Source organism: Semicossyphus pulcher, unplaced genomic scaffold, assembly GCF_022749685.1.
Source record: "Semicossyphus pulcher isolate SPU_LCO1_2020_fin unplaced genomic scaffold, fSemPul1.0.p SCAF_2, whole genome shotgun sequence".
Classification (NCBI taxonomy): domain Eukaryota; kingdom Metazoa; phylum Chordata; class Actinopteri; order Labriformes; family Labridae; genus Semicossyphus; species Semicossyphus pulcher.
Window position 1 is genome coordinate 20,645,131 of NW_027211693.1, and position 27,306 is coordinate 20,672,436.

At 44.5% G+C, this 27,306-nt stretch overlaps 2 protein-coding genes across 3 annotated transcripts; one reads left to right on the forward strand and one right to left on the reverse strand.

The window, feature by feature from the left end:
• The first annotated feature begins 1,019 nt into the window (after positions 1–1,019).
• On the forward strand, positions 1,020–8,627 carry fgf18a (fibroblast growth factor 18a). Its single transcript, XM_069669704.1, has 5 exons — positions 1,020–1,551; positions 4,881–4,920; positions 5,059–5,239; positions 6,843–6,949; positions 7,092–8,627. The coding sequence occupies exons 1-5, from the start codon at positions 1,520–1,522 to the stop codon at positions 7,359–7,361; spliced, it is 630 nt and encodes a 209-aa protein (XP_069525805.1). The 5' UTR covers positions 1,020–1,519; the 3' UTR covers positions 7,362–8,627.
• Positions 8,628–13,122: 4,495 nt separating this feature from the next.
• Positions 13,123–27,253, reverse strand: fbxw11a (F-box and WD repeat domain containing 11a). 2 transcript variants are annotated; one of them, XM_069669780.1, is made up of 14 exons: positions 27,122–27,253; positions 24,752–24,856; positions 22,694–22,762; positions 22,129–22,348; positions 21,536–21,722; positions 21,152–21,242; positions 20,621–20,758; positions 18,801–18,919; positions 16,172–16,421; positions 15,823–15,941; positions 15,474–15,584; positions 15,301–15,379; positions 14,506–14,670; positions 13,123–14,416 (listed from the first exon to the last, which is right to left on the reverse strand). In XM_069669780.1, the coding sequence occupies exons 1-13, from the start codon at positions 27,158–27,160 to the stop codon at positions 14,509–14,511; spliced, it is 1,689 nt and encodes a 562-aa protein (XP_069525881.1). In that variant the 5' UTR covers positions 27,161–27,253; the 3' UTR covers positions 13,123–14,416; positions 14,506–14,508. The 2 variants fall into 2 exon arrangements, with proteins under 2 accessions (XP_069525881.1, XP_069525880.1); XM_069669779.1 differs by lacking the exon at positions 24,752–24,856.
• Positions 27,254–27,306: the final 53 nt, after the last annotated feature.

Here is a 27,306-nt window from a genome sequence, read left to right on the forward strand (position 1 = left end):
TCAAGAAGAGCTTTTTATGGAAGGAAACCTTGGAATCTTTCAAAGGGAGAAGGATCTGCATAATACCAGTGAAGTGGATAAAAACGCACGGCTGCTTTCTTTTTGACTTCTTGTGGTTTTTTTTGCTGAATGAAACAGGGAAGCAAAATAAGGGGAAGAGGGACGGTGCAGGTTCTGGACTGGGAGTAGATCTGTCACTGTGGTTTTGTGTAAACACGTTTCCAGTGCGCTCGTTTTAACTTTTATTTCTTCACAAACTGGCGAGCTCGACTCTTCTGCCTTCACACCGCGGAGTTCGTTTCTCTCGGAACGTAGAGACTTTCGTGTTTTCCCCCTTCAGAGAGACTGCTTAAACTTTCTACCTTTAAAAAAATAAATAAAAAGATCGGATTGCATTTTCCCCCTTCAAACATTTTGGCGGTGATGTCATCGTGCTGTGTTTTGGCTGGTATTGTGTCGAGAGGGCGCAGGGAGGACTGCTGCAGCCAGGCGGTAAACAGCGGCTGAGTCGAGCGGGGAAGTCCGGAAAATCAGGTGCAAAGTGCGGCTGTTATTTCCTCGCTGTGTCGCGGGTGGCTGAGTCCGCCACCCAGTCACAGCTGTTCCCATCCTCTCCAGCCACCCCTCCCTCCCTCGTCTTTCTTTCCCCTTTATTATCCCCACCCATTCTCATTCAGCACTCTCCATACAACCCTCTGAGCTGGACCGCTCCGGGACCTTATCGCCACCTCTCTTGGACACTGTTGGTCGGTGTCACCTGAGCCACAGACCCGTTGAGCCAGCGTTGGGGCGCAGTCATGACCGAGGCCGCCCTGCATTACCCTGCGCCCGCAGAGCGCCCGTCTCCAGCTCACCGTTTGCTTCATCAGCCAGCCCAGGTAGCCCACCTCCACCAGCTCCCGACCCCGCTCTACTGAGACTAAACCTGCCTCCTGCTCTTGTCTGTGCCGGGACATAAAATCCACTACTTTGTGTAACGGTATCAACTGAAGAAGCATTCCTTTTTGAGCCCAGAAGCTTGCTGCTGCGCTGAAACATTACGCATTGGATTACGCAGAAGATTACGCACGCACGGCAGCTGTCCGCAGGGCCGAGCATCCCTCTGAGGGTCAGCAAGGTCGACTGGAGTTGGCTATCTGTTCCACGAGAGCGCGCGTTCACCTGTTCATCTCCTTGTCGGGGACGCGCAGCTTTTAAAGCCCTAACCTACCCCCTTTGCTTCCCCCGCCCACCAGTCTTTCCTCCGGTCTGGTCAGCTGTTAGAGGTTGCCCGGCGGTCACAGTGGCACAGCTACCCCTCCCTTACACCCCACTCTGCCCGCGCCCGCATATTAACCCACGCCGGGGGAACCGGGGCACACCGCCGCCGATGCCAACGGGAGTGTCCGCTGACTCTTTGACTCTGCTCAACATCCAGCGGATTCAGAACACAGAGGGGAACTCTCCGGACTGTCGGACTGGCTCAGACCGAGCGAGGGGACTGTCTCTGGGCCAAGTTCCATAGTGGAGGGGGGAAGCGATGTGGTCCCTTCTTTCCACGCTGACCGTCTTGTAAGTCACTTTTATCACTAAATCTAGATCACCAGATCATATACAAACCTAATGCATCCAATCAGTTGTTTAAACTAATGACAAGCCTATCTAAAGAGGAAGATGAGGGAGAGGAAGGTTGCAGTGTCTAACGATTACATCACTCCTCATCAGTCCCCATAGAAAACATGCCATGGAAGGCCCTGTTTTGATTGGCTGACAGTTCAGGGTCACTGGGTCAGAGTCAGGGCCCTGTTACTCATAAAACCTGCCATAAACATCTCCATCACCATCTGCACTTACTTCAGGGATGGCTTAGAAAAGTCCATTTTCCCATCGCCAAGAAAATACTTTTTTCCCCCCTTTAGAAAATAATTCAGAGTTTGAGTCAAATAACAGCAGCTTTATCTAGTGGGATAGGAAAATGATAAAGTGCCAAGAACAAATCTAGGGGAGGAGGATTCAGACTCAGGGGGCTTGAGTTTGCCCATTCAAGGTGTGTCTTGTTAAAAGCCAGGGGATTTATTTTTCTTTCTTTGTGTCGGCTGTACTTCTCCCAGATGGCAGTCATCTCCAGATACTTCTCATTCCTCACACAACCTGGACAGGGTGTGTGCTGCTGCTGCTGCTGCTGCTGCCTCTCTCTCTCTTCGGCTCCTACCCACCTAACTGCCTACATCTGTCTCACTGTCTTGCCTTTACCTCATTTTTTCCGCAGATATTTGCTCAGATAAAAAGAATGAATTGATAACTGATGAATGATGGCGCCCCTGGCAGTATCCGTGGAGGAGCAGCCTCACTGTTTAGTCTGCTGGTTTGAGTTTGGGTCTTTCAGAGCCAATCAGCTCTCCATTCATTTCCTTCTTGCCTATCAGTTTTACCACACTTTCTCTCGGCTGTTTTTACCAGCTTTAACACACTGACAGCCTTGTGAGAAAGGCCAACAACCTGTTACTGCTCCTCTTAAAGCCACAGCTCCATGCCGAGGCCCTCTGCCTTGCTCCACCATAGGCCCCATTACTGCTGATACCACTCACACGCCCACTCGCCTAACCGCTATTCTTCGCCGAGGCCCACTGCTGAACATCTGAAACTCTCGCACCATGCCGAAGCCCACTGCTCCAATGTCGGCCTACCACGCTAACCACTGCTACACACAGCTGAAACCGCTGCTCTGTGCTGAGTCCCACCAGGCCGACCGCTCTCGCTCCACGCTGCTGCCCAGTCCTCGCTGCTGAGGCCTGCTCGTCTAACCGCAGCCTCCATATGGTGGATCTGCTGGGACGCAGGTTTATGATGTCAGACCCTTGCTTGTTTTGGCATCTGGCCAAGGCGCACCGGGCTTTCCCTCTCTCCATACCTCCTTCTGTCTTTACTCTCCCCGACTTTTACTCTGCTGCTCTCTTCTCCTCTCCTTTTCTCATCCCTCCCCCATCCCTGGCTGCTCCTGTCTCCCTCTTTCCCCTCTCCTTCTCCTTCTCTCTGTGGCTGGCATAATATGGAGTGTCTGTGGTTTTTGTGGGAGCGGGGGAATCCAGTGCCGAGGCACTTTTCCTGCAGTGTCCTCGGCGGCTGTGCAGCTGTGGTGTTTTAACAGCTGAGAGTCCTCACAATGCACAGGCGCTCAGGTTTTTTCGGCTGCGCAGGCAAAATGTGAGGGCCAACACTCGGCTGCATTGCCCGAGGTGTCTGCATCTATTAGAACGAGTCAGGGGCCAACACAGCAGTGATGGGAAAGAAATGTGGAGAGGAAAGAGAGACGGCAGGCAGGATGGTATATGTGTGTGTTAGTCAGGATGCAGAGACATGTGTTCCGATGTGCATGAGTTACACCCCCCTCCTCTTTCATTCCCATTATTTATCTTTTTGTCTACTTCTCACGCCAGACCACACTCTGTGGTTACACTACTGTCTCTCATGTTGCCACTTTTTCCCTCCTTCCTTTGAGATGTTTGAGATGTTGACCTTCTCACATCTGTGCATCTGCCCGCTCTCTCTGATTTTATCTCTCACCTCCTTTAATATCTTTCAGCCTCCTCTCTCTTCGTCTCTCCTCTATTTATTCTGACATCACCTTCATCTGTCCGGACTTCTCGCTATCCCTTTGTGTACCTCCCGGTCTACCTCTCTCTATCTTTCCCTCTCTCAGCAGCGTGTATGTCTTTGCTTTGGCCCAGCTGTCAGCTGCCTGCGCCTCCTGTACACATACGCACACCCAGCACACATCTGCACATCTGTGTGCATGCCCATGACAGTGTGGAGGAGTCACCCTGCTGACCCCAAACATAAAGGAAGCTGGGAGGCAGGAGAAGATAGGAGAAAGGTAGAGCGGACAGAGAGATAAGGTAGAGGAGAGAAAGGGAGGACAACAAGTCAGAGAGAGAGAGAGAGGAGGCATGCAGAGAGATAGCAAACGATGAGGTGGGGAAAGACAAAATTCGTAGAATAGCTTTTCAGCCCACACACTTGGTCCTGAACTTCATCAAGACTTCAGCCACTAATTCAGAACAGTTCAAGGACTGCCAGGAGATTTTGCGCAACACAATCACTCCCCTACTAAAGCTGTAAATAACGTGATATATCCAAGGTCAAGGTCTACACTTCAATTAAGCGATGTGAAAGAGTGAGAAGAATTTAAATTGGAACTGTGAGCAGATGTTTAAATCATCGAGGTGTCAAACAGTCCAGATAGCCAGAAGGAGAAATAAGTAAGAAATATAGTTTCATGTGGACACTGCCCATGAATCCAGCAGGCTGTGTTTCCACCATTACTCCCCGACAGTTTGTTCCTCCATAAATCACCTCTCCTCACGTTTTGGTAGCTCATGTTCTCACTTATTCATAACGTATTCTCTAAATGTAGCCACAATCCAAAGCCACATCACAGACTGTACACCTGTAGTCCAGCCCAGCTGTCTACATACGCACAGCAGCCAAATAAGTCAGCCTATTCCCTCAGATGTCCAAACCAAAACATGTTCCAGTTGTCTCGGCATGTTTGCCATTCCGCCACGGTCCAATCGGGTCATTTGGAGGCCAGATTTTGGCGTGGTGAAAGTCAAGAATGGGTCAGAAAGTGGGTTTTGGACGGAAGGCTGGTGGCGTAACGATAAACACTGCTCTGGGTGTTGTCTGTCTGACGATTTCTGGACATCTGTCTGTCTGAATGTGAAGTGGCTGTGCCAGCCGCACACCCAGCGGTGTGAGTAATCACCCAATAAGGAAAAGAGATGTTGAACAGAAAGAGCGGCGGAGAAGAAAGAGATGGAAATGATGGTGTCACGCATCACTCTTCCAACTTTCAGTGTTGCTTACATTTTTCTGAACTCATCTGTTTCTGCTTTTCCCAGATGTATCCAGATGTTGCTGGTGATGTGCAATCCATTACAGGTGAGAGTCAGCATGACGGAGGGGATTGGACAGTAGAATAGACAACTTGTTTATGGGAGAAAAGTCGTTTTTTTAAATGACTCTCTGTATCCGTATGTGTGTGCTAACGTCTGTGTGTGTCTGTGTGTGTGTTTGCAGCAGGTGCTCGGTGTGGATGGGGTCAACTTCAGCGTGCATGTGGAGAACCAGACGCAGGTGCGAGACACCATGAGTCGGCGACACCACCGGGTCTACCAGCTCTACAGCCGCACCAGCGGCAAACATGTCCAGGTGCTGGGGCGCAGAATCAGCGCCCGAGGAGATGACGGAGACAAATATGGTAAGACACACACACACACACACACACACAAACAGCAGAACACACACATGCTTGGGTACATGCAAACGTATGCACACTCACACCGACTGACGGCTGTGAGTACAAAGACTTGAAGGTGGACTGAGAGCATGCATGAATGGATACAGAATGCAACTGTGCAGGCGCACTCACAAAAGCACACACACACATGCCTCCCCAGGCTTTGGCAGAGGGGCAGTGGAGCTTGTCTTGGGAGTACAAAGACCTCATCGACTGGCTGCTGACTCAATGATTCACAAGAGAGCAAAAGAAAGAAAGAGAGCGAGGGAGAGGGACGGTGTTGGTGAAAAAAAGTGTGAGTTAGTGGGAGAAGCCTGGCAGGTAGAGTGTCGGACCGAGTGTTAGAAACTCATCTCCTTCATCGATCCCTCCATTGATTTCTCATCCTCCCTGTTGTCTCCTCTGGATTTAAAACAGCAGGCTTCCTCTCCCTCCCTCCCTCCATCCTCCAATACTCCCTCTGTCCATCCCCCACTGCCTCTTCCTCTCCACCTTTCTCCATTTGTAATGATGTCTAACCCATTCTTAAACCACAAACAGAATCAATGGGCAGAAGAAAGCCAAGCCATAAAGCAGGAGTTCATATTTCTGAGTGTGCTTCAGAGGCTGCTCATGTTGCAATTCCTGTCCATTCACAAACACGTCAGGTTGCTGAGATGCCACTTTGAGCCAAAGATGGGAGCAAATATGCAAAAGCCTGTCTGTTTATTGACCAATCCCACTGAGGTACACGCAGAACCAGGAGCAGAGAGAAAAGAAGTAAAGCGCAGAAGAAGGGGCGGGTGCATGAAGGTATACACATGAAGCGAAAGAGCAGACGGGAGACGAGAGGAGAGTCGGGGGGGAGAGAGGAAGAGGGCAAGAGGGAGGGAGGTATTGATTTCTCTTGACCCCTTTGTTGACTAAGGTCATGTAGGAACCATTTTAGGGATTTATTTTTAAACAGGCACAAGCGCTCTGAAGATGTGTAGTTGCTGAAGCGGTTGTTGCCTGGAAGGATGAACATCATGCACCTGCACACACGCGCACATGCACACGCCTTAAAACAACAGTATCGCAGACACTCAGTCTGAGTGTTCTCCCACTCCTCTCGGCCCACCGGGCTCCGTCTACTCCTGCCTGTTATCTTTTTTACGAGGCCCATTCGTGGTCAGCGGCCTCACATCCATGTGTGTGACCGGGCTTATCTGACAACCATCTGTCCAACCAGAGACGTTTACATCTCCCTGTGATTTATCACAACGTTTAAGAGCTACTATGAATCCTAAAACTGTGATTCAATGTGAGAACCTTATCTGGTTTCATGCTGATTTAGAGGTTGCTGGTAATCTCTGCATTAAGTGAAACAGGCTTCTTCTTGAAGTCTTTTTCATGTGAGCCTGAATGTTCTCTGCCAGGACATACAACGTGACGCTAAGCTAGCTCTAAATTTATTCATCTTTATCTTTCTACCTGTAATATTTCTTAATGAACCTGCTTAACCCTATAAACACAACACACTGTATTTCTCTGCGCTTCCTGTGGCTCTAATGTCTGTCTGTCCCTCTGTCTGTCCCTTCACAAGCCCAGCTCGTAGTGGAGGCTGATACCTTCGGTAGCCAGGTGAGAATCCGGGGCAAAGAAACAAACTTCTACTTGTGCATGAACCGCCGCGGCAAGCTGGTAGGAAAGGTGAGACTTCTTTCTTTAAGAGACATGTTCATCAAAAATATCGTCCAGTTTCCTGACCAGCCTCTCTTTGTGTTTTCTCCAAATCTGTGTGTGTGTGTGTGTGTGTGTGGGGGTACCTGTGGTTTCTCTGCTCTCTCAGAAGGCCAGTAATCGAAGCGCCGACTGCGTCTTTGTGGAAAAGGTTCTGGAAAACCACTACACAGCTCTGATGTCGGCGCGCTACACGGGCTGGTACGTGGGCTTCACTAAAAGAGGCCGCCCTCGCCGCGGCCCCCACACGCTCCCGAACCAGCAAGATGTACACTTCATGAAGCGTTTCCCGCCCGGGGAGCAGCCTGACCTCACCACACCCTTTCGCTTCACCACCATCAGCAAGCGGGGCAAGAAGGTGCGCGCTACCGGGCCCCGCTAGTAGTGGCTAACGCTAGCACCCACTGTCTTGTCATGCAAAGCCTCGACCTGAGCCTGCCAATGGCTAACCCAGTCATCTCTTCTGTCGCACACGACTGCACACCACCCTTTGATGGGACAAACATTGACCAGACACTTGATGAATCATTCATGGGGTTTAGCTTTACACCTACTAATTTGCCACTACAGCCCCCAAGTTATTGATCCTTCCTTCAGTTTTAGTTTCCTTACTGGACAAACTGGACTTGTACTGGTCCATCGCTGGAAGCTCTTGGTCTCTTTCCATTCAGAGGCCAGAAACACTGACAGGAAACCTGAAGGGCAGCCAGAGTCTCATGCTCTACGAAGGCCTTCTCTCCACAACCACAAGAACCACAAGGCCTTCATGTCTCCTGTTCCTGGACCAGCTGGACAATGTCGAGTATGGGATTACAACTGGACCCTGCAGAGAGAACAAGGGTGGGAGAGACTGACTGAACAAGAAAGTGGGTGCTTAGCCTGCGGACAAAGGGAAAACAGGAAGGGATAGAGCGATCAGCGCAGATCGAATGGACCAATGATGGATTGTTGACATGTGACGCACTTATCTGTCTCACTGCTAAACCGGTGGGAACCTGTGAGACTGTTAGACGGATGACAAAGGATGAATGAGGGAATGATGGAGTGAATGACTTGTATAAATGCATGTTTGTACGAAGAAGACGGAGAGCAAATGTATGTTGGAGTGTGTGTTTGCGCGTGTGAGTGTGTGCACCAACAACCATGAGTGAAGCTGGATCACGAGGGACTCCGGAAAGGGACCATCCAGTCCCTGCATGAACCCGTGACAACTCACCGCAGGGACTGAAGCTTAAAGAACTCGAATGTATAAAACTAAGCTGCACCAAAAAACAGACATCCAATCACAGCAAACCAAACCAACGACCGACCAAAGACAACTGGAGACCTTCTTCATGACTCCTCCCCTCGCCCCGGCTCCCCGAGGACACTACACCCTCAGCTTATAGGTGCAGAGGGTGGCGAGCACAGGGGAGGGTGCCTTGTCGATTAGCATTGCTATAGAAACGACCCAGGGGATGATGCTCCTGTGCGATACCGTGGATACAGAATGCTGCTACCAGGACATTCAGTGGAACAAACCAAAGTCTCATCATACACACAGGAGAACGAATATTAAAGGGAACAATTTATTGAAAGTTATATATATTATATATATAAAAGAAGACAGAAACCCTAAATAAGCAATCTTACTATGATGGTTACTATAATTATTACGATAAAATTATTTCATTTATTTATTTCAGCTCTGTGTGCAGCAGTCTTTCCTGACTCAGTAAATCTTACAGAAACATTTCCTGTGTCTCCTCCTCACTGCTTCTTCCTATGCTCGCTTTGCTGTCAGGATATATTCAAGTTCACTGAGGCTCCATGTGTGGTCGGCTTGCTTCAGGGTTTAGGGTGTTATTTTATTGACAAAAAAACAATTATGATAACAGCAAATAAGTTGGTGCAGGTACTTTAAGTCATGATGCATTTCTCTGTTTTACACTGTGCTGAATTTAAAGAGTTTGGACTTTGGATCCGAACAAAACAAGTAATCTGAAGACATTTCCTTGGCCTTTGAGAAAGTGTGATACGCGGTGGAGTTTGACAATATGGTAATATATACCATGACGCAATATTTATGTGTTGCCAATCAGAAATTGTGCTATATGTGGTCCTTTAAGATCCCTGGTCCTATTAGATCATTGTGGCAAATATAATAACTTATCTGTGTGCAGACCTTTTATGGAAATGTTAGATTTGCAGGATTTCTGCATCAAACTCAGGTATTTCATTCACTTGAATAACCAAAAACACATTTTTAACAAATGTTTTATCCATTAACTCGAAGCTTAATCTAAAAGGGCAATGATGGAAAGATTCTTTGTAGCTCCGTCCACCAGTCAGTTTAGACCTGAAGAAGCCTTTAGGACGAGAGGTGAAACATCTTTAAGAACTTCAGCCAAGTCCAGCTGCCCTTTTGGATTAAGCTTCGAATTACCATGGATGACTGAGAACCTTCACAGACATGTATCCATTAACAATTTCTCACTTCAATTTTTAACTCTCACCAATCAACAATGTTTGAATATGATATTACATCTGCTGTAATATCCATATAGCCCATTCCTTTTGGGCACTTTAGTTTGTCTGGGATTTTATCAACAAAAAGAAACTTATTGAAGAGATAACTTGCCAGAGAAAAATCTTTACATAGCTGCCTTCAGAATTATGAGGGAACTAGGTGTGAAAATGATCAAGTATCAAGGGCCATCAAGGGAATTGTTCCTATCAAATATGAGAGCTATTATAAACTATGGAATTAGGTAATTTCACAAGACTTCAGTATAAAAATTGGGAAAAGTTCTTCGACCTCTGCACACATTTAAAATCCAACCAGCAGATATCACATAGAGACGAGGTTCTTCAGGCCACAGAGGAACAGATTCTACACTTGTTGTAGGCCTTGTCAGTATGGATAAAAGTATTGACTTGAAATCTCAGACTTTAATAGCTTAAAAATACAAATCAAAGTTGTCACTCAGGAAGCCTTTAAAATACCTTAAAGCGTGGTCCTCTGCACATTATTAAGAAGTTTCACCATGAACATGCGCCACGGAGAATCAGACAGAACAGTAGAAGGGAAACATGCAGTAGTGAGATAGAGTTTCATTGCTGCTTCTCCTCTCATCTATCCTGCTCCTGTCCCCCCCATCCCTCCCTTTCCTTCCCCATCCTAGCAGGAGGTCACTGAAGAGATGTCGCTGCCAAATGACCCAATCACGCCGGCAGACAGAAACAGCTGACTCAGGGGGAAAAAAGGGTTGTACCGGAGGATTCCTATTGGAAGGCAGCAGGAATCTGTGCTGGAGAAGGGGGGTGGTATAAAGAGACAGTGGGGTGGAAGGGAAACGGGGTGTGGGGGTAGGATAAAGACGAGCGAGTAGGGGGTGGTGGGGTGAGTTGTTCATTTCTGGAACGTTGCTCCAGCTCCACTCGGGAATGATGGAAATATTCCGCGTAGCCAAACCCAGAGTGGAAGGTGTATGGTAATCATGTCGGGGAAGGAATGCCAAATATGTGCGTGAGAACGGAGCTGTGACCTGAGAGCTGCAGGAATTATGGGCCAAAATCCCACAGACCCAGAGGAAGCACACACACCCATATCCAACACATACACACATCATATACTAATGGTGCTCCACCAAGCACAAATCCATCCCACATAACTTATTCCCAGAATTTGAAACATTCTACTACACTGAACTAAACCCAGAAACCTACAACTCCCCTCCTTCTGCTGGCGGGAGAACACACATTGTACAATAACCAGACAGAGGTATTATAGAGCTCAGCTACACTGGCCAGATCCGTGCTAAGAAGGTACTACTTTTAGCATCTCAAACATACATTCCTCCTTCACAGTTACAGTGTTTACACGGTCGAGTATGTGATCTTCTCTAACAGGTTATTTAGACTCCAAACTTGGCTGCCAGACAGTCAGAGTCTCATAAACACGTTACACTGTGGGAGAGAACTGAGGTCATACTCCCACCTGGTGGCCATCTTGGATACAGTGCTAATGTCATTACACAATGCTGCGCGACCAACATTTGTTTCTCGTTAAATGACTGCAAGTGGAAAATAACAATTATGAAAAGTGTGCAAACTCAGACAGATATGTGGAATCCAAACATCTGACTGTGAATTAGTAACACATTAAATGTGCTGACAGGTTAAACAAAGTTTAATTCAATATGCGACTTTGTAGATTGGACCTGGTATTTAATTAATACGAATAATTATATTATTGATTATATTATGATGAATTACTTTTTACCTTCAGAAAAAATTGAAATTCTGTGCACCTTCAATCACCTCTGCTCTTTTTATAATGTCTGATATGGACCATCTAAATACGTTTGAACCAATGAAGATCTGAAACGCCTAAAAAGAGAGAGTGAGTAATTGATAATGTGCAAGATTCTTGAATGTGTCAATATTTAATCAAAAGTAAACGAAGGCCAAAGAGTAGCAAGAAATGGTGAGTCTATAGAATACACATCACATCTACCAGTCACATTTTCATGACACTGACGACAACAGAATTTGTCGACTTGTTCAGACCTTTGACCTCTAAGGCTGTATCAGGACAAATTCTGCATGCCTCAGCAAATGCCCTTATAACTACCTTCATATTGATCTGATGTGCGTACGGATAGCATCATAAAAAGATTAAAAAACAATTACAACATTTCTTATCAGAATAAACTTCACTTTGTGCATTTTGTTTCTGATTTTTACACTGGATTCTGTTATTGGGGCAGCTGTGAATGGCTTCATAAGCAACAGAAACGCAAGATAATAAAAAAACTCAAAACCTTTCCTAAGAAATTAATTTAAAAAAAACCAAGATAATTTAATCATTGGTTGATTTTTTGTTTTTATATTGTAAATCATATTTATATTACACCACTTTTTTTTACTTTAACCAACTGAGGGTTTCCACATCCTCTTGAGGCTGGTTGTCGCAGCTCTTCGGTCGCTCGCTGACTCGCTCGGTCGGGTAAAGTAAAAAGTTAAAAAAACTTTATCCTGATAAGAAATGTTGTAATTGTTGTTAGTCGTGCAATATATCATTTTAAAGCTCCGTTTCGGCTCTCTAGGATGCTATCCATACGCACATCAGATCAATATGAAGGTCAATTGCAGAGGCATGCAGTATTTGGCCTGTTACAGCGTTAGAGGTCAAAGGTCAAATTCTGTTGTCCTCAGCGTCATGAAAAACATGACCAGTAGATAGAATATAATATAACCTCATGGTATTACGTGTAGGTTACCCTATTTTATCCTGGCTCTATGTGAAACATGTTTCATGATGGAGGGATGACAAAAGAAGTGTTAGCACATACAAAGCTACCGTTGCTGCAATGCTATCATACATTTTCCAACACTAGGGACATAGACCTTTATAAAAATCACTATGAGACATGGTACCTCCACATTGGCACGACAGCTGAATTCTTAGGGTCCGTCTCATGGACTAAATTGGACAAACAGAGCTGCTGTCCGTATTGATGATAAAACAGATCTTTTAAGATAATTCCTGTTTAACAGCTTTATGCATCGAGTTGTGTTCGAGCATCCTTACTGATTATCCTGCATTCAATCCGTCTCAACAATTTGATCTGATCTCTCACAGTCTCACCAGAAAGCAGTGTGCTAATTCACACTTACAAAGAAATAAAGAAACAAGTTATTTGAGTGTCCTGGTTATGTGGTGCGATGGGAAGAGGCTCATGGGTACATGGAGAGAAAATTGAGACACAGCTGCACACAGACAACAAACTTAGAAACAGTTAGAATCACATAAACACAGATATGAATAACCAGGTTCCACAAGCTGCATGTAAACATCAGATCCTAAAAATAGAAAAGATCAAAACCAGGATGTTAACGCTCCTGAACATTGCTTCACCTTTGTTCCTCCAGTTTTCTGAGTTGATTTTTTTCCTTCAGATGTTTTTCTTTTTTACATTGGTCAAAGGGTTTTCTTGTAAATTAACCAAGAATTCACATAAAATTACAATAAATATTTTAAATTCTTGACGACTGCAGGACAAGAAAAACGTGTTCTCTGCCGTTTGTCTGATGGACGCATAGCACATGTCCAGCCACTCACACACACAGACAAGAACAGACAGACAATTAGACACTCATTCATGTTACAGTTGGCTCAACACTCCACCACTGTCAAGTACTTTATTCACAATAAGGTCATTTTCTTCTTTAAAAAATCATTTTTAATATACAACACAATTTTTGACAAGACAACTCCGTTTACAGCTAAATTTGAGCTCTTGAGTTCCAGCTTCTCTCATAACCAAAGCAAGCACGTAGATGATGGGGAGAGAAAGATGGAGTGAAAGGGACAGATGAACAAGGGTCCGAGTTAGAAGAAAGAAAGAGGAAAAAGACAGTAAAGAGAGAGAGAGAGAAAGAGGACTACGCTTAGTATGATTTTTGTACTAAGAACCAAAATACTCAAATAAAATGAGAAAATAACAGTAATAAAAAACAGTAAGAAAGTAAGAGTTAAAGAGAAAAAAAAGCAGAGGTGTGCCGGGATGCTGTATCCAAGGCAACCTCACATGCATGTCTGTCTGTTTGACGCTTCTGCTCTGTTCTGCCGTTTCACAAGTCCACATACACAAACACACACTCGCGCAAACTTGAGTGTGTGTGCCCCCGTATTCCAAGCGAGTGTGCATCTCTGGGGGTTGGAGGGGAGGGGCGGGGGGTCGAGGGGAGTGGGGGGGGGTTGGAGAGAGAGAGAGATAGAGACAGGGAGGAGTGAGAGGGAGTGAGAGGGAGCAGGGAAGTCGTCCCAGACACATTTCTCCCTCCATCACTCCCTCCATCTCGAATCCTTCCCTCGATTCCTGAAGCTGAGTAAAGAGTCTCTGTCTCCCGCATCACAGCTCCGGTCATCCTCTGTCCAACTGTGCCACCGTGTGTGTGTGTGTGTGTAATATATATATAAATATATATCAGTAAGCAATTCCTTATCTGTGGAAGCCTGTTTGGCAGGGGTTGAAAACTGAGGGGCAGAAGCTGCTTTAAGTTTGTAACGAGGGACAAAGGGAGCTTGTGGCTTACATAATGTCTACGTTAATACTGTTATTAGTGTACTTTACAAACATAAATTAGTAGTAGAAGGTGAACTTCTGGGGAGAGTTGTGTTGGTTCTGTATTAGGGATCATTATCACTGTTGACCTGTGTGTGTAGGTGTGTGTGTGTGTGTGAATGTCACGGTGCTGGCAGGTAATGGGCACAAGCTCATGAGTCTGTCAGTACGAGCAGGGAGGAGGAGGTGGCGGGGACAGGGTTAGAGGTGGACAGAGAGATGACGAGGAGGAAGGAGAAGAGATGGGCTCCTTTCCATGATGGACGCACCCATCAGCAATTCAGCCCTGGGCTCCTCCAAGAAATGGTTCGGTGGATGGCGCCACCTAGAGGGAAAAGAAGAGTAAGCAATCAGCTGACATTCAGACATGCTAATCGTACATGTGTGTGCGAACGCGTGGTTGTGTCTTTATACCTGCTATCTAGAAATATAAGTGTAGGTGCGGGAGGGAGACCGTCCCTCTGACTGGCCGTTGGTCGAGACGTTCAGGAAGTCCCAGATCAGGATGGTGTCGTCGTGAGAACTGCTGATGATCTGAAACTCATCGAACTGAAGACGGAACACGCGGCCAGAGTGCTCCTGAAAACACGATGAAACAGATATTTCAACAATAAAACTGGCTGACCAACCAGAGTAAAATGTGCGATATATAGTTTCATGACAATCCAACCTTTGACTAAATATTTAGCATTCGATAATCTAGACTTACACGGATATAATGTTCAGTTTATCTGAAAGTGTTGCAGATTCAAATGCAGATTTGTTATAACAGAAAGCTTCAGCTAACTGCTCCTTTATTTTTTAAAAAGGCATGTCCCTTTAATATGTTTTCAATGATTCTCAAAATCGTGATGTACATTAGAACAGGGGTCTCCAACCCTGCTCCTGGAGAGCCACCTTCCTGCACGTTGTAGGGTTCTCGTTTCTCCAACACACCTGATTTGAATGATCTGCTCGTTATCAACCAACTGAAGCATCTCAGGGGATTGATAATGAGAAAAACATTCAAATCAGGCGTGTTAGAGAACAGAGGGTTGGAGACCCCAGCATTAGAAGTAAAATTAAGTATAAGTGATAAAATGGTGTTAAACAGATTTTAGTATTCATACAGTTTGGATTTTGAAAGCCAACATTTAGAGCGGACAAAGGAAAGGCAGCTTCAGACACTTCAGTCAGCCTTCGGCATCAGGCTTCATCAGTGATACTCACCACTAGAGTGCGCAGACATAATGTGCTGGCGGGGGCTCGTGGGTCCAGGGCTGCCTGCAGGTCCCACACCTTTATCTTGCTGCAGAGAAACATGAGACGGCATGACGTCAGGAACAAAATGTGTCTCTGTGCACTAATTTCTGTGTGTGTGTGCGTGTGTGTGCTAAACTGACCCGTCGTAGGCGCCGCTGACAATCCTTTTGTTGTCAAAGCGAATGCAGCGCACCAGCTCCTCGTGACCTTCAAGCACTCGCAAACATGCCCCGCACTCTATGTCCCATAACCTGGAGAGAGAGAGGCCTTCGTAAACACACACACACACGGAAACACACGGCCTCTACACTGTCTTTGTTTTAATGGTTAGGTACAGTATGATATAAAACTCAGTCTTTCTATATTGAGAGATTTTTTTAGCATATTTAAATAATTTCTCACATTAAGCAGGTTTGAGTGAAGCAACTTTAAAATACAAATATTATATAGTTTATTACATCGTATACCTCTTTAATCTCACACACATACCGGATTGTGTTGTCAGATGAGCCGCTGACCACAAGGCGGTCTCTGTACTGTAGACAGGCGATGCCCCGCTTATGACCATTTAGAGTGCGCACAAACTCACAGGTGCTGGTGCTCCATACCTAAAAGGATGAGGGGGCAAAAGAGTTTGTCAAACAATGGCCTATTTGTTATTTACACGAGTATGGTGCACCAAACAACCACTTTAAAACTTGGTTGGAATTTACACCCTGGTACAACTTTCTAATGTCTACTCTCTTTTCACTCTTCTTGTCACTTTAAATCTGTCACTTTTCATGGAAGACAGGCTTTGCATCAGAGGGTTGAATTAATGAATGGCTGCTCCTGTTACCTTGATGGTGCGGTCCCCTGAGGCGGACACGATGTATTTATCGTCGAAGTCGACCACGTTGACAGCAGCTCGGTGTCCCACGAGGACACGACGTAGACTGATGTCAGTAGGAGAGGCCATGTCCCACACTGCGATTGAACGGTCCTTGGAGCAGGTGACCATGAGGCCGTTGGCGAAGCGAAGGTGAAGAACTGCCTCGTTGTGGTGGATCAGTGTGTTCAGTACCTCGCCCGTCGTCACCTCCCACACCCTGCAGAGGAGAGAGATGGAGGGTAGGGAAAGATGAGAGATGGCCGAATGATGAGGGCAAAGGTGAGAGAGGAAGGAACAGAAGGGTGGAAAAGGTGGCGAGAAGGAAAAATGAGGATGTGGAATGAGAGGGGAGGGGTGCAAGACAAAGACGGAAGAAATGACAAAGGGGTTAGAAAAGTGGAAAAAGATAGGAGGACGTAGGAAAGAAAAATGAGATGGGGCAATGGTCAAAACGAAAAGAAGGTTGATTGGGAGAGCGGAAAAGACGATGTAATAGGAGCAAAGGAAAAAGGGAAACAATGGAGACAAGAGAGGGAATTATGTTTATTAGTTTTACAATGCACACTCACTCGCACACAAACGAGCGGCTGTGGAGAACATGTTACTGAGCTGCACCGCTGGGCATTAAGAGTCAAAGGCAGAACACACTGGAAAAGCTGACAACCAAACCTACAAACACGGCGCCTGTCAAGCTGTTGCTAAGGAAGTGAAGTCACATTTTCCTTGGATACAGCTCAGCGAGTACGGCTGAAGTGTGAAGTAATGAGAGAATTAATGTTGAGCTTCTGTGTGAAGTAGCCAAGCAAGTGTCAACAATCACACACGAGCCAGGGTTTTAAAATATCTGCTATAAAACATTTTACTATAACGATGAATGATAATACACGCAAGTCTTTATGATGACATAAAACACTTTACAACATGATTATATTTCATCTCTTTGTGGCTGTATGGTTTGGAAGCCCCTTTAAAAAAAGAGTAATGTTGATTAAACGTAGTTCAAATTAACTTCTGACTTTTAGTGTTGGAAATCCACATTGTTTAGATGGACCAAACTTTGTGTGTTTGATGACAGATGTTTGGCATGCAATACTTTGCATTAGGTTCACAGCAGATTTTGAAATGATGAGATAGACATAGCAGCCGTTTTTCTGATAAGAAAATAAGTAATCTCCTCATTTGAACAGAACAGTATTGTATATTTGCTGTGTGGAGAAACGATCACAGACTCGATATAAAATGCTAACACACCCTGACAGCGAGTGTAATAACTCAAAACAGGAGTACAGTGTGGGCTAAAATCATTCATTTTTACAATGTATCAGTATGATGCATTTTCTTTTATGGAAAATATGTATGATAAACAATCTGATATTATTAACATTATGATCTATTACCATTCAAGTGTATCCCTGTGTATCTGACATAATCTCTATTTACAGATTCTACATAGAAATGTAGAATCGTTAGGCAGGGATGTGGCTTTTAGGGATTGGAAGTGTTCTGGTTTCCGTTTTTAAACTGCTTGTAGTCCGAGTAGTTTTGACCAATCACTTATCAGTAGGCAGGAAAAAGCAGTGCATGTGGAGAGCAAAAGCAGGCTGAACGTAATCTGCCGTAATGACATCCCAGCTCCCATCAGAGTCATCTGACAACGATTTAGCTTCTTATTGATCTCTATAAACAGACATCTGCAGCAAGTTCAGCTAACAATCTGTTCCAGATCAAAAATTCAACTTCAGATAGATTTTCCCACGCTGTGTCACGAAAAGCCGTTTAAGTGTTCAGATTTCCCAACATCCTCGAATGCGTCAGAAATGATCGATCCGACCTCCGTTCAACAAGCGAGCATTTTAAAAGCAGTCTTCTCCTCTTGAGGACAGACCTGACAAAGCTTCATTTTTACTTTTGACTAATCTGCATCATGATGTTGTCATTTCGTCAAAGGTAAGATTAATTAAAGAAATTCACAAGAAAAACTGTCTATTTTTCTGTAAACAATGCAGCACGCAGGAAAGGAATTCTTGACTGGAAGTCGTTTATCGCTAACCGCTGGCTACATGCCCGACATGTTCACTGTTGTCCCCAGAAGCTATATCGTATCAGATTGTAGCCGATGGGATCCGAGATAGTATCTGATCTAACCTGAAATGCACTGTGAAGTAATCCCTTCAGTTGGAGAACGTGCTGCTGCTGAACACATTTATTTCATCGCCTACGTTCTAGCTTTAAAAAATGAATATTCTGCTTTTGTACATGTTGCAAACATCTTGAGTACTTGTGGCTAAATTGTCTTCTGACGGTTTTTACTTGTCTTTTTGTAGTAGAGTAAAGTAGGCATTTTGAAATGACTTTCTCAGATATGGACTTCTTCTTCCTACCTCATGTTGCATATATGAACAAAGGATTTAGGACTGCACTTTTTTGTATTTGTATAGATGAACAACATTAGATCCAAGCATAACAATCTCATCATTTAGCATCATTAATACAAAGTCACACCTTTTTCTACTGTGATGTTAATTATCTTTAATCCTGCTTGTGGTCTAACTCTGTAGTTCTGCCTGTTGCTTCTATAACAAAGTTTGCATCATACCTGACAGTTGAGTCAGAAGACCCAGTGACGATGACCCTCTCATCATACTGCAGACACAACACTGAGCCTGTGTGACCGGTCAGTATCTTCAGACACTCCAGAGACTGCTTATCCCAGATCTATGAGGAGAAATGACAGGAGGAGGAGAAGGGAGGGAAACAAGAGAGGAAGATAGAGAGAGAGTGACAGAGGAAGAGAAGAAAAAAAAGGTTATGAAAAGGTTGCAGATTTGGGTCATGCTAAGAATGGTCTATTCTCATCGCACTGTTCATGCCCCATTTCCCTACTGCTGCGCTCAGCTTCGTGTGCGTACGTAAGCGCCATTCAGCTCTTCTCTGGGTGTGCGTCAGCCTCCTCCAGAACAATGAGAAGACAAATCCTCTCTTCTCCTCCCTCCATCCTCCGTTCCTCTTCATCATCTTCTCCCAGGCCAGACAGATAAGTGTAAAAAAAACGTCGAGTCTGGAACTGAGCTCTTTTATCCTATAATTCACTTGTGTTCTGTCTCAGTGTCTGCTGGTTTAGCTCAGCGCCACAGACAATAAGACGATAAGCCGCACTGAGCCGCAAGAAAAGATTCAATTCATAAATACACAAACCCAGGTTGGAAGAAAACAACCACACACAGAGCATGCATGTCTGTCTCACAGCCAACACTCTCTCCCCTGCTGGTGCATCAACTTGCAAATGGACTGGATGGTAATTACTTCTACATATCAGTTTGAGCCAGCGGAGTCGACTGATACATGCATATGTCTTGAAATTTTTTAAAGAAAACAAAAGAAATATCAGGTAAAAATCTAGCATTGTTTGCATTAAAAGAAAAACAAATGGGTTTTGTTGTTACCCCTTAACAAGCAAGTCTCACCCAAACTGAAATATGACTGCATGGTTGCTCAAAAACATTATTGGAAGTAAGTTGCATTTTATAAGAAAGGCCGCAGTAATCACTGAGAACACCTGTGTTTGGAAAAAGTGAATTGATGCGCCGTGATGGTTGACGAGGGAAAAACAACTACTACTGAGGGTGGCAGCTGCAATGGCGATCATCGTGGTGCACATCCATAACGAATGTTTACCTTAAGAATTGGGGGATGTGCTGAGTGGTGCTGCGTTCAGGAGTGCTTAGAAATGTGAGTGATCGCACACATATTTTTCAAGATCGATGTCGGGATTTATTAATAGATATTGGGTCATTCAAATGAGAATCGATTCGAATCAGAGACATTGATTTTTTTAAAAGCCAGACCTATTTGTAGAGGCTTGAAGCCGGAATCAGTTTAACGCAGAGGTGTGACGTCACCGCTTAACAACCGACAACTTTAGCTAGATTATAGCGCCATCGTCTGGGTAAATTAACTTAACACGATGACATACCTCTGTGCATTTTATACTGGTATATTGGTCGCACCGGTATACAGGACGCAGCCCACTTTATAGATGAAAAACAAAGTGCGTCTCTTAAATTGAATTTTACAGAAACCCCTGTACTACTTTGCAATGTCACAAAAAATATAGTAGCGCTTTTTAACACACTGAATAAATCTTAAAATTAAGATTCAACAGCTGTGGAAACTAATCATTAAAAATACTGATATATAGAACAAAAATTCAATCTGAGATTTTCACATCCTGCTGCTTTGCTGTTGCCATCAGCTGTGATTCTTAGGCAATAGTTTTTGCTTCCAGGAGGTCTCTGTTTGTTGCCCTTTAAACAATCAACCATCCACTTTGTAGATTTAATCTTTTATCGTGTAAGGAAATTATACCTCACAAAGTAACAAACCTCAGACTGTCCGTGGTGTTCAATACACACATACCTTGATGGAATTGTCCCTAAGGCCACTGATGATCTTGTCATCGTCGTACTGCAGACAGTAAACCCCTTTACTATTTTCAGAGCGACACTGAATCCTCTGCAAATTGTGTCTGCCGCACCGCCAATTAGCCTCAATAGTCTGCAGGAACAAAAGACAAACAATGAGTTTGACAAACACAGAAGTGGACCAAAGAGAGGAACAAGTTTAAGAGGGAGGCACACATCATGTAATGTTGTTAGAGATGTGCGATGTAGCGAGTTAGAGAGGAGGCTGTGATTAGGAAAACACGAACACCAAGACAAATAACTCAACTTGATCAATTAGCTGTAATCAGTGAAAAATGAAAGTGGACCTTCCTTCATTTTTGGTCAATAAATTAATAATTTGTTGGTCAATGATGCATAAACTCTATATAAAATGTATTGTGTCCGTTTAAATGAGAGTCCAGACACTTGTCTAATGCAATAATGAGATATGCACAAATAACTAATAAAGCATTCAGTTTATAATGGAGTAATCTCTGTTTCTTACCTCTATGTCTTGGATGATCTTGGGATAAAGGGAGTGATAGTAGGAGTTGGGTGGGACTTCTGCTGTGCGGTTCTTGAACAGATATTTCTCCCTAGGGCGAGAAAAATAGAAGAATGACATCTGCTTTGTTTCTACTAGAGCTTTTTTTTTCACTCACAATAGACACTCAAGACCAGGCAAGTATGACCTTATTCACCCTTCTGTGCCTTTATCCTTTAACTCAAAACCCTGAAGACTATAAAGCACCCTGAAAACAAGTCGTTTAAATCCTCAGACTATGCTTTTAATATTTCCCAGAGTGCCGGCCTTTTTAAGATCTTAGTGTAAAACAGAAGGATTGCTAACCCAGTGTGTGTCTTTAAAAGGATCTATTTCCATTCTCACCACTGGTGTCTCTCTGACAGGCCTTTCCAGAGCGGGTCTGTGCGGACCATGCGTTCAATGAGCTTCTTCCACAGCATACCCTCAGAGATGACCCTCTGCCACTCCTTACACACCAGCTCTGCTGAGCATAGCGAGCGTGCATCCAGGAAAGACAGGATGTTCTCTGCTATGTGATCCAAGCCTTGTGCTAGAGGGCGGAAGAGAAGAGGCTGAGTGAGCGCTTGCTGCAAAATTAATGGAATATCATCTGGTCGGTTTATCTGCGCCGGAGGGTCATTATGTTTGGTTTTTAGTTTTCAAAACTAATCTTTGCTCATAGGTATTCATTTCAGATATTTAAAAAATGCCTATAAAGAGGCAGACAGTGAAAATCAATCAACAAAGGAGCCATTACTGCAAACTGTCTCTAGTTTTATCTCAGTGCCGTCTGTGTTTTTGAGGCAGATCTTATTTACTCTTAACCACAACATCCTGATGTACCAGAAAACACCGTTCTGATATGTAGGCCTCACTTTACAATCACGCTGCAGTTAGGGAAGATGGAGCCAACACTGGAGCGTGTTGCTTCTAAACGTTTGTAAATGTATTTGTACCTGGCAGCGCAGTGATGAAGTCCCTCTGCAGCATGGGTTTGAGGTAGGAGTTGATGTGGCCGTGCTGGTAGTGGCACATACGGGAGATCAGACGCTCAACAAACTCCACCTGGTCGGCCTCCGACCACTGGTCAAACAGGGCGATGCAGTGTTCCTTCTCCTTCTCGTAGTTTCCCTCAGACGGACGCTTGCGGGACCCCACAACAGGACCATTAATAAGCTGTAAAGAGCAGGAAGCCATGCATGATTTATTATATGTTCATTTATATGTGGGACACTCATAGTAATAGGAGAGATTTGTATAAAGGAGACAGTAGAGTTGTTGCATTCTACTAGTGTCTGGATGTTACGTAAGACCTAAGCTGTCTTTGATTTTTGTTGTTGATTTTATAGCCAGTTAGCTTTAACTGCAACATTGTCAAACTTTATAGGACGGTTTATACATTGTGTCATTCCTGTGCATTATATACATGTTTAAAATGCTGTTGTTTTTTTTTATCTCAATTTCGTTGCAGATCAACATTTTTCATGGATCCAAAAAAAAAAGAACAACACACAAACAAACCTTAAGAACTGTGTTCTTCTTTGGCGACAGATCATCCACGAGGGTCTGTGAATCCATCCCTGATGTGTTCTGTAGAAAACAACACAAGAAAAAAAAGGTGCAGGTTAGAGTTTTGTTCTCGACACACACGTGTGTGAAAGGCACTGTGAGAGCCAGGGCAGCGGTGAGGACAGCGCTGGACACAAAAGTACCACAAAAACAGCCAAAGGAAGGGTAACCATCATGACCTCTGAGTCGTGCACGCACAAACATCCGTGCATACAGACACATATGGAGTGAAAAGAACTGAGCGCTGCAGCGAAAGCTTTCCATTTGCTTGCATGTCTGTGATGTGGGCTAAGTAGTCTGGACAGGAAATTAAACTGTAGCATCTTGGGGATGTCACAGGCAGCAGCTCAGGCATGACTGTAATGAAAGTAAAATCAGATAGTGCTCTTACAGCATAAAGAGGAGATAAGAAAAAAACACTGAGGTAACCGGATCCCACCCATTTTTTGTACGACTAAGTGAAGACAATGATTCGAGTCCTTAACAAGTGCAATGCAAACAAGCTGATGAGACGTATTTACAGTAATATAGTGAGAGGTTGACCATCTTGCTCTAAACACTTAATAACATAATAATAAACACAATTCAGTAAGGCAGCAATATCCTATCCATAATTACATTCATAAAACAAAACAAAAAAACACATGAGGACCTGTTGTCCGCTTAGGGGACTTGAATTTTACGACTTTTATCTGTGACTGAGGCAAAGCTGGAATGTTTATGGCGGCCATCTTGAAACATGTTTACTGTAATATCTACATTTTCCTTTAACTAGCACATTGCTGAACTACAGAAACTCTTTAAAGCAGACACTGCAAACTCTGTTTCATCGCATAACTACATATTAAACACAGCAAAAGTTTCTCTTAAGTTTCTATTTCTCTTCTAAACAATGCACATTCCCTGTACCCGGATATGTTTACAAATTCATTTGCAGAAATTGGACACAAAACCCTTTACCTGGGAGAGGGTCAATGATATTGCATATCTGCATAGGGGATGATGGTGCCAAGGTCAATGTCTTTGAAAATGGCTAGAATAGATGCCTATAACTGTAAGTCTTCTTCAGAGGTTAAAGAATTGTAATTGGTGGGCCGATCATAGAAACAGGATTGCTACATTAGCTGGATATTCTTCTAACACAGATCCCTCTCAAGAGCTTTTCCGGGTTCTGCAACGTACAGTTACCACTCAAAATCCCTCTACATGTGGGTAACAATAATAGTATTCTCTGTTAGCGTAAGTGGCGATCACAGCCACACAAACATAAACAAACAGACAAACAAAGGGTCGGGTACCAAGACCAAAGCAGACAGGACAAGAAGCCAGAATGGGTTTGCTGGTGTTGATGATCATGCAGAGAAGAAAAGAAAGGGGAGGAGAAATTAAAAAAAAGACAGACCAAGTTGGCCAGGCAGGCAGGCAAGCAAGCATGTAGCCTGTAGGCAGAGCTTGGAAGGCAGACCCCCCACCTCGGCCCTCACACCTCCAGGTAGAAGGGGAGTAAATGTTACTCCTCAGTGCAGGGTTATTCTCTGGTACCCCTGCATCCTTCCTCCTCACACACCAAAGCACTTGTTTACTATTTTAAACTCATTCAAGAAAAAAAAAAGGAAAAGTCGCCAGTTTGCATTTTGTGGCAAAATTATTGTTTGACTTCTTAACAGTTCTGGGGCCTAATTCAAGATGCAAGAGCGGTGATTTGATAGGATTATAAAGCATTCAATTATAGTTTAGAAAGCTACAATTCTGTTGTAAGCTGAGAGTTTGAGGACGCACCAGAGAACAACCTGAGAGCAGTTTGCTTCCAACAGGGAGGAAAGGACAACGGAAGGTGAGGAGGTAGGAGGGTGAGGGGATGAGTGGGTGCTGTCTGCACCAAGGTGGCATGAGGAGTAATGTGGAGTGGGCGAAGAAAAGTAAAGGGTGAGGAGATGGCAAGGGAGAAAAGGGAAGGGAAGGGAAGGGAGAGGAGGAGGAGCAGCAGAATTAAGAGGAGAGAGGCAGAACCTGGTTGTGAGCCCGGGTGGAGGGGATGCTCTGCAGGCACCTGAGTGCACACAAACTCTCAGCCACCGAGGAGCAGCCCAGCCAGAGAGAGCGAGGCACAGAGCACTGTGTGAAAGAGAGAGAGGAAGGGAGGAAGGGAGAGGAGGAACGAAGTGGACAGGGTGAGGGAGGTAGAGAGAGGGCAGAGCGAGAAACCAGAGATGAGAGGTAAAGAAAAGAGGAAGGGGATTGATGAAGGAAGTCAGGAGGGGGAAACCAAAGGAGATGGGTGGATGGATGGATCAATGAATGAACAGATGGATGGAAGTAGTTAGGAGTTTGGGAGGAACAGGACAGGTAGAGTGTGGAAGAGTGTAAAAGTTCAAAAATAAATGGGAAAAATAATTTTAAAAAGGTTTGGTTTGAAATTGAGAGGAGGTCGGTGTGTAACCATCAAAGGTGAGGGGAGAAAAGAGGGGAGGAGGTGGGGGATAGTGAGGGGAAAAACCAGTATTAGAGCTACACACACATTGGCACAGTGAGCGCAGGAACACACACTCCTCCACGCACAAGAAACAGACTGATAAACATACACACAGAAGCATTATTAGACATGAACTGGGTGGGGATAGGTAGAGGAGAGGGAGGGGCAATGGGATTCATTGTCAATTTTTGTCACTCTTGGTTTTAGAGAGACCCCACCCACTGTTCTGCCATCCCCACTCTTATGAGTGGTTAGTGAATAACACTGGGACAAAAAAATCAAATTAAATACACAGAAAAACAAGACGGAATTTATTTTGTTGGAGGCCTGTAAGAATACGGTCTCTAAACTTTGCACAAATGTTTAATATGTGGAAGATTCCTTCAGTGAAAGGAAATAGAGATGAGGTGTCAAATCATTAATGCCATTGTCATCATACAATGCGAGTTTGTCAGATAAATTACTTTTCAACAGTAACAGTCTCATTTCAAAATTGATGTCATGTAAGCCATTCAGTGCATCTGTTTTGAGTCTTACTAAGTGTTAGTTTGTAGTATAATAACTTCAATACCAAAATAAAGACAGAACAAACAATTAAAGATATGCGAGCAATGTTTCTATCACATCTCTATTCACTGGCTTCATTTGTAATTTCTGTCTTTACTGGCAATGATGGTTATTTGTAGACTAGAACCATAGGTGGTGTTTGGGGATAATCAACGAAGACATTAAATGCTCACTCAGATGCGTTTGTGTGGTGCAGGTCTGGTCCAGAGTTTACTTTAGAGTATAAGATTATATCTCAGGCCTTACTTGCTTTGTCAATACAAAGTATGGAAACACAATTGATCTGTTTGTTAGCGAAACTGAGGGCTGTGTGGTATGAACACCTGTGAAACAAAAGGAAGCGGTAACTCTTTCTTTGTGGTACTTCATTGACAAAACACATTTGTGCCTCATCCTAATTGATGTCTTCTTTACGACCACTTTGACCCCTGTGATGTTAATGTTAGCTTTAAGAGAGCTAACGTTAGCCTACATACCTAGCTTATCCACACAGCTAACCATTTCACGAGTTAACTCTGATACATGTCGAACAAATATGAGCGCCTGTTGAGGAAAACTAAATAATACTGACAGATAAAGTTTTTGGTTAATAAATAAGCTGTTAGTGCACTGACCAGCTGGCTGTTTTGGTATGGTAATGGCTGTCAAGTATACCTACCATTTTTAGCATGCTAACTATGAGGCTAATTGCTAGCTCGCTAATCGTGGTAACGCTGTGTGAATGAAAAAGCTCTACACTTCCTTCTACGCACTTTAGAAATATAAACAGACAGGCACCAGACTCACGACTATAGCTACATCCTCTTTCATGATGGCATCTGTATAATTGTTCCAGACATCGATTACAATGTAGGTCGACCAAACATAAACTAGATAATATAACATACCCGTAAATTTACGTGGTTCATCGCCTTCTAGCCTGTGTTAGCTGGACGGCTAAGTATCAGACAGGGCCCAGTTAAAGTGGCGCAGCGTCACCGCAGTGAGCGCTGCCCCGCGACTCCTCGGCTGTCTTCGGCCGACGACAGAACATACACCTTTTATTCTCCCCTCTGTTTACCAGTCTAGTCCAAAACAACGTGTGTTTAACATCCGTCCGATGTTGACGTCTAAGTCTTGTTTATCATATTCACCAGTATGCGGAGCATTCTTAGCAAAATGTATCGATAATTTCAGGCCCTCCCTCTGATTTCTGGTCCCCCCTCCTTTCTCCTCTCCCTCTCCCGACGAGCCGCTCCAGCCCGCTCCTGCCGTCGACTCGAGCCTCGGCGCTTCGCTCAATTTAGGAGTGACACCGAACACATCGGAAGTCCAATATGCCTAACGAAAAATAATCTTACCATCAGTTCCAGCGTTTTGTCCTCCATCTCCGGCTCCATGTTGACGATCCCCCCCGAAACTCGCTCTGAAAATGGAAACCCAGCCCTGCGTCGGCGGCCCGCAAATGCAGAGACGTCATTCACTTCGCTCAACCACACAGCTTCGGTAGGGCAGTGTAGAAAGGGTGGGTGGGGGATGGGAACGC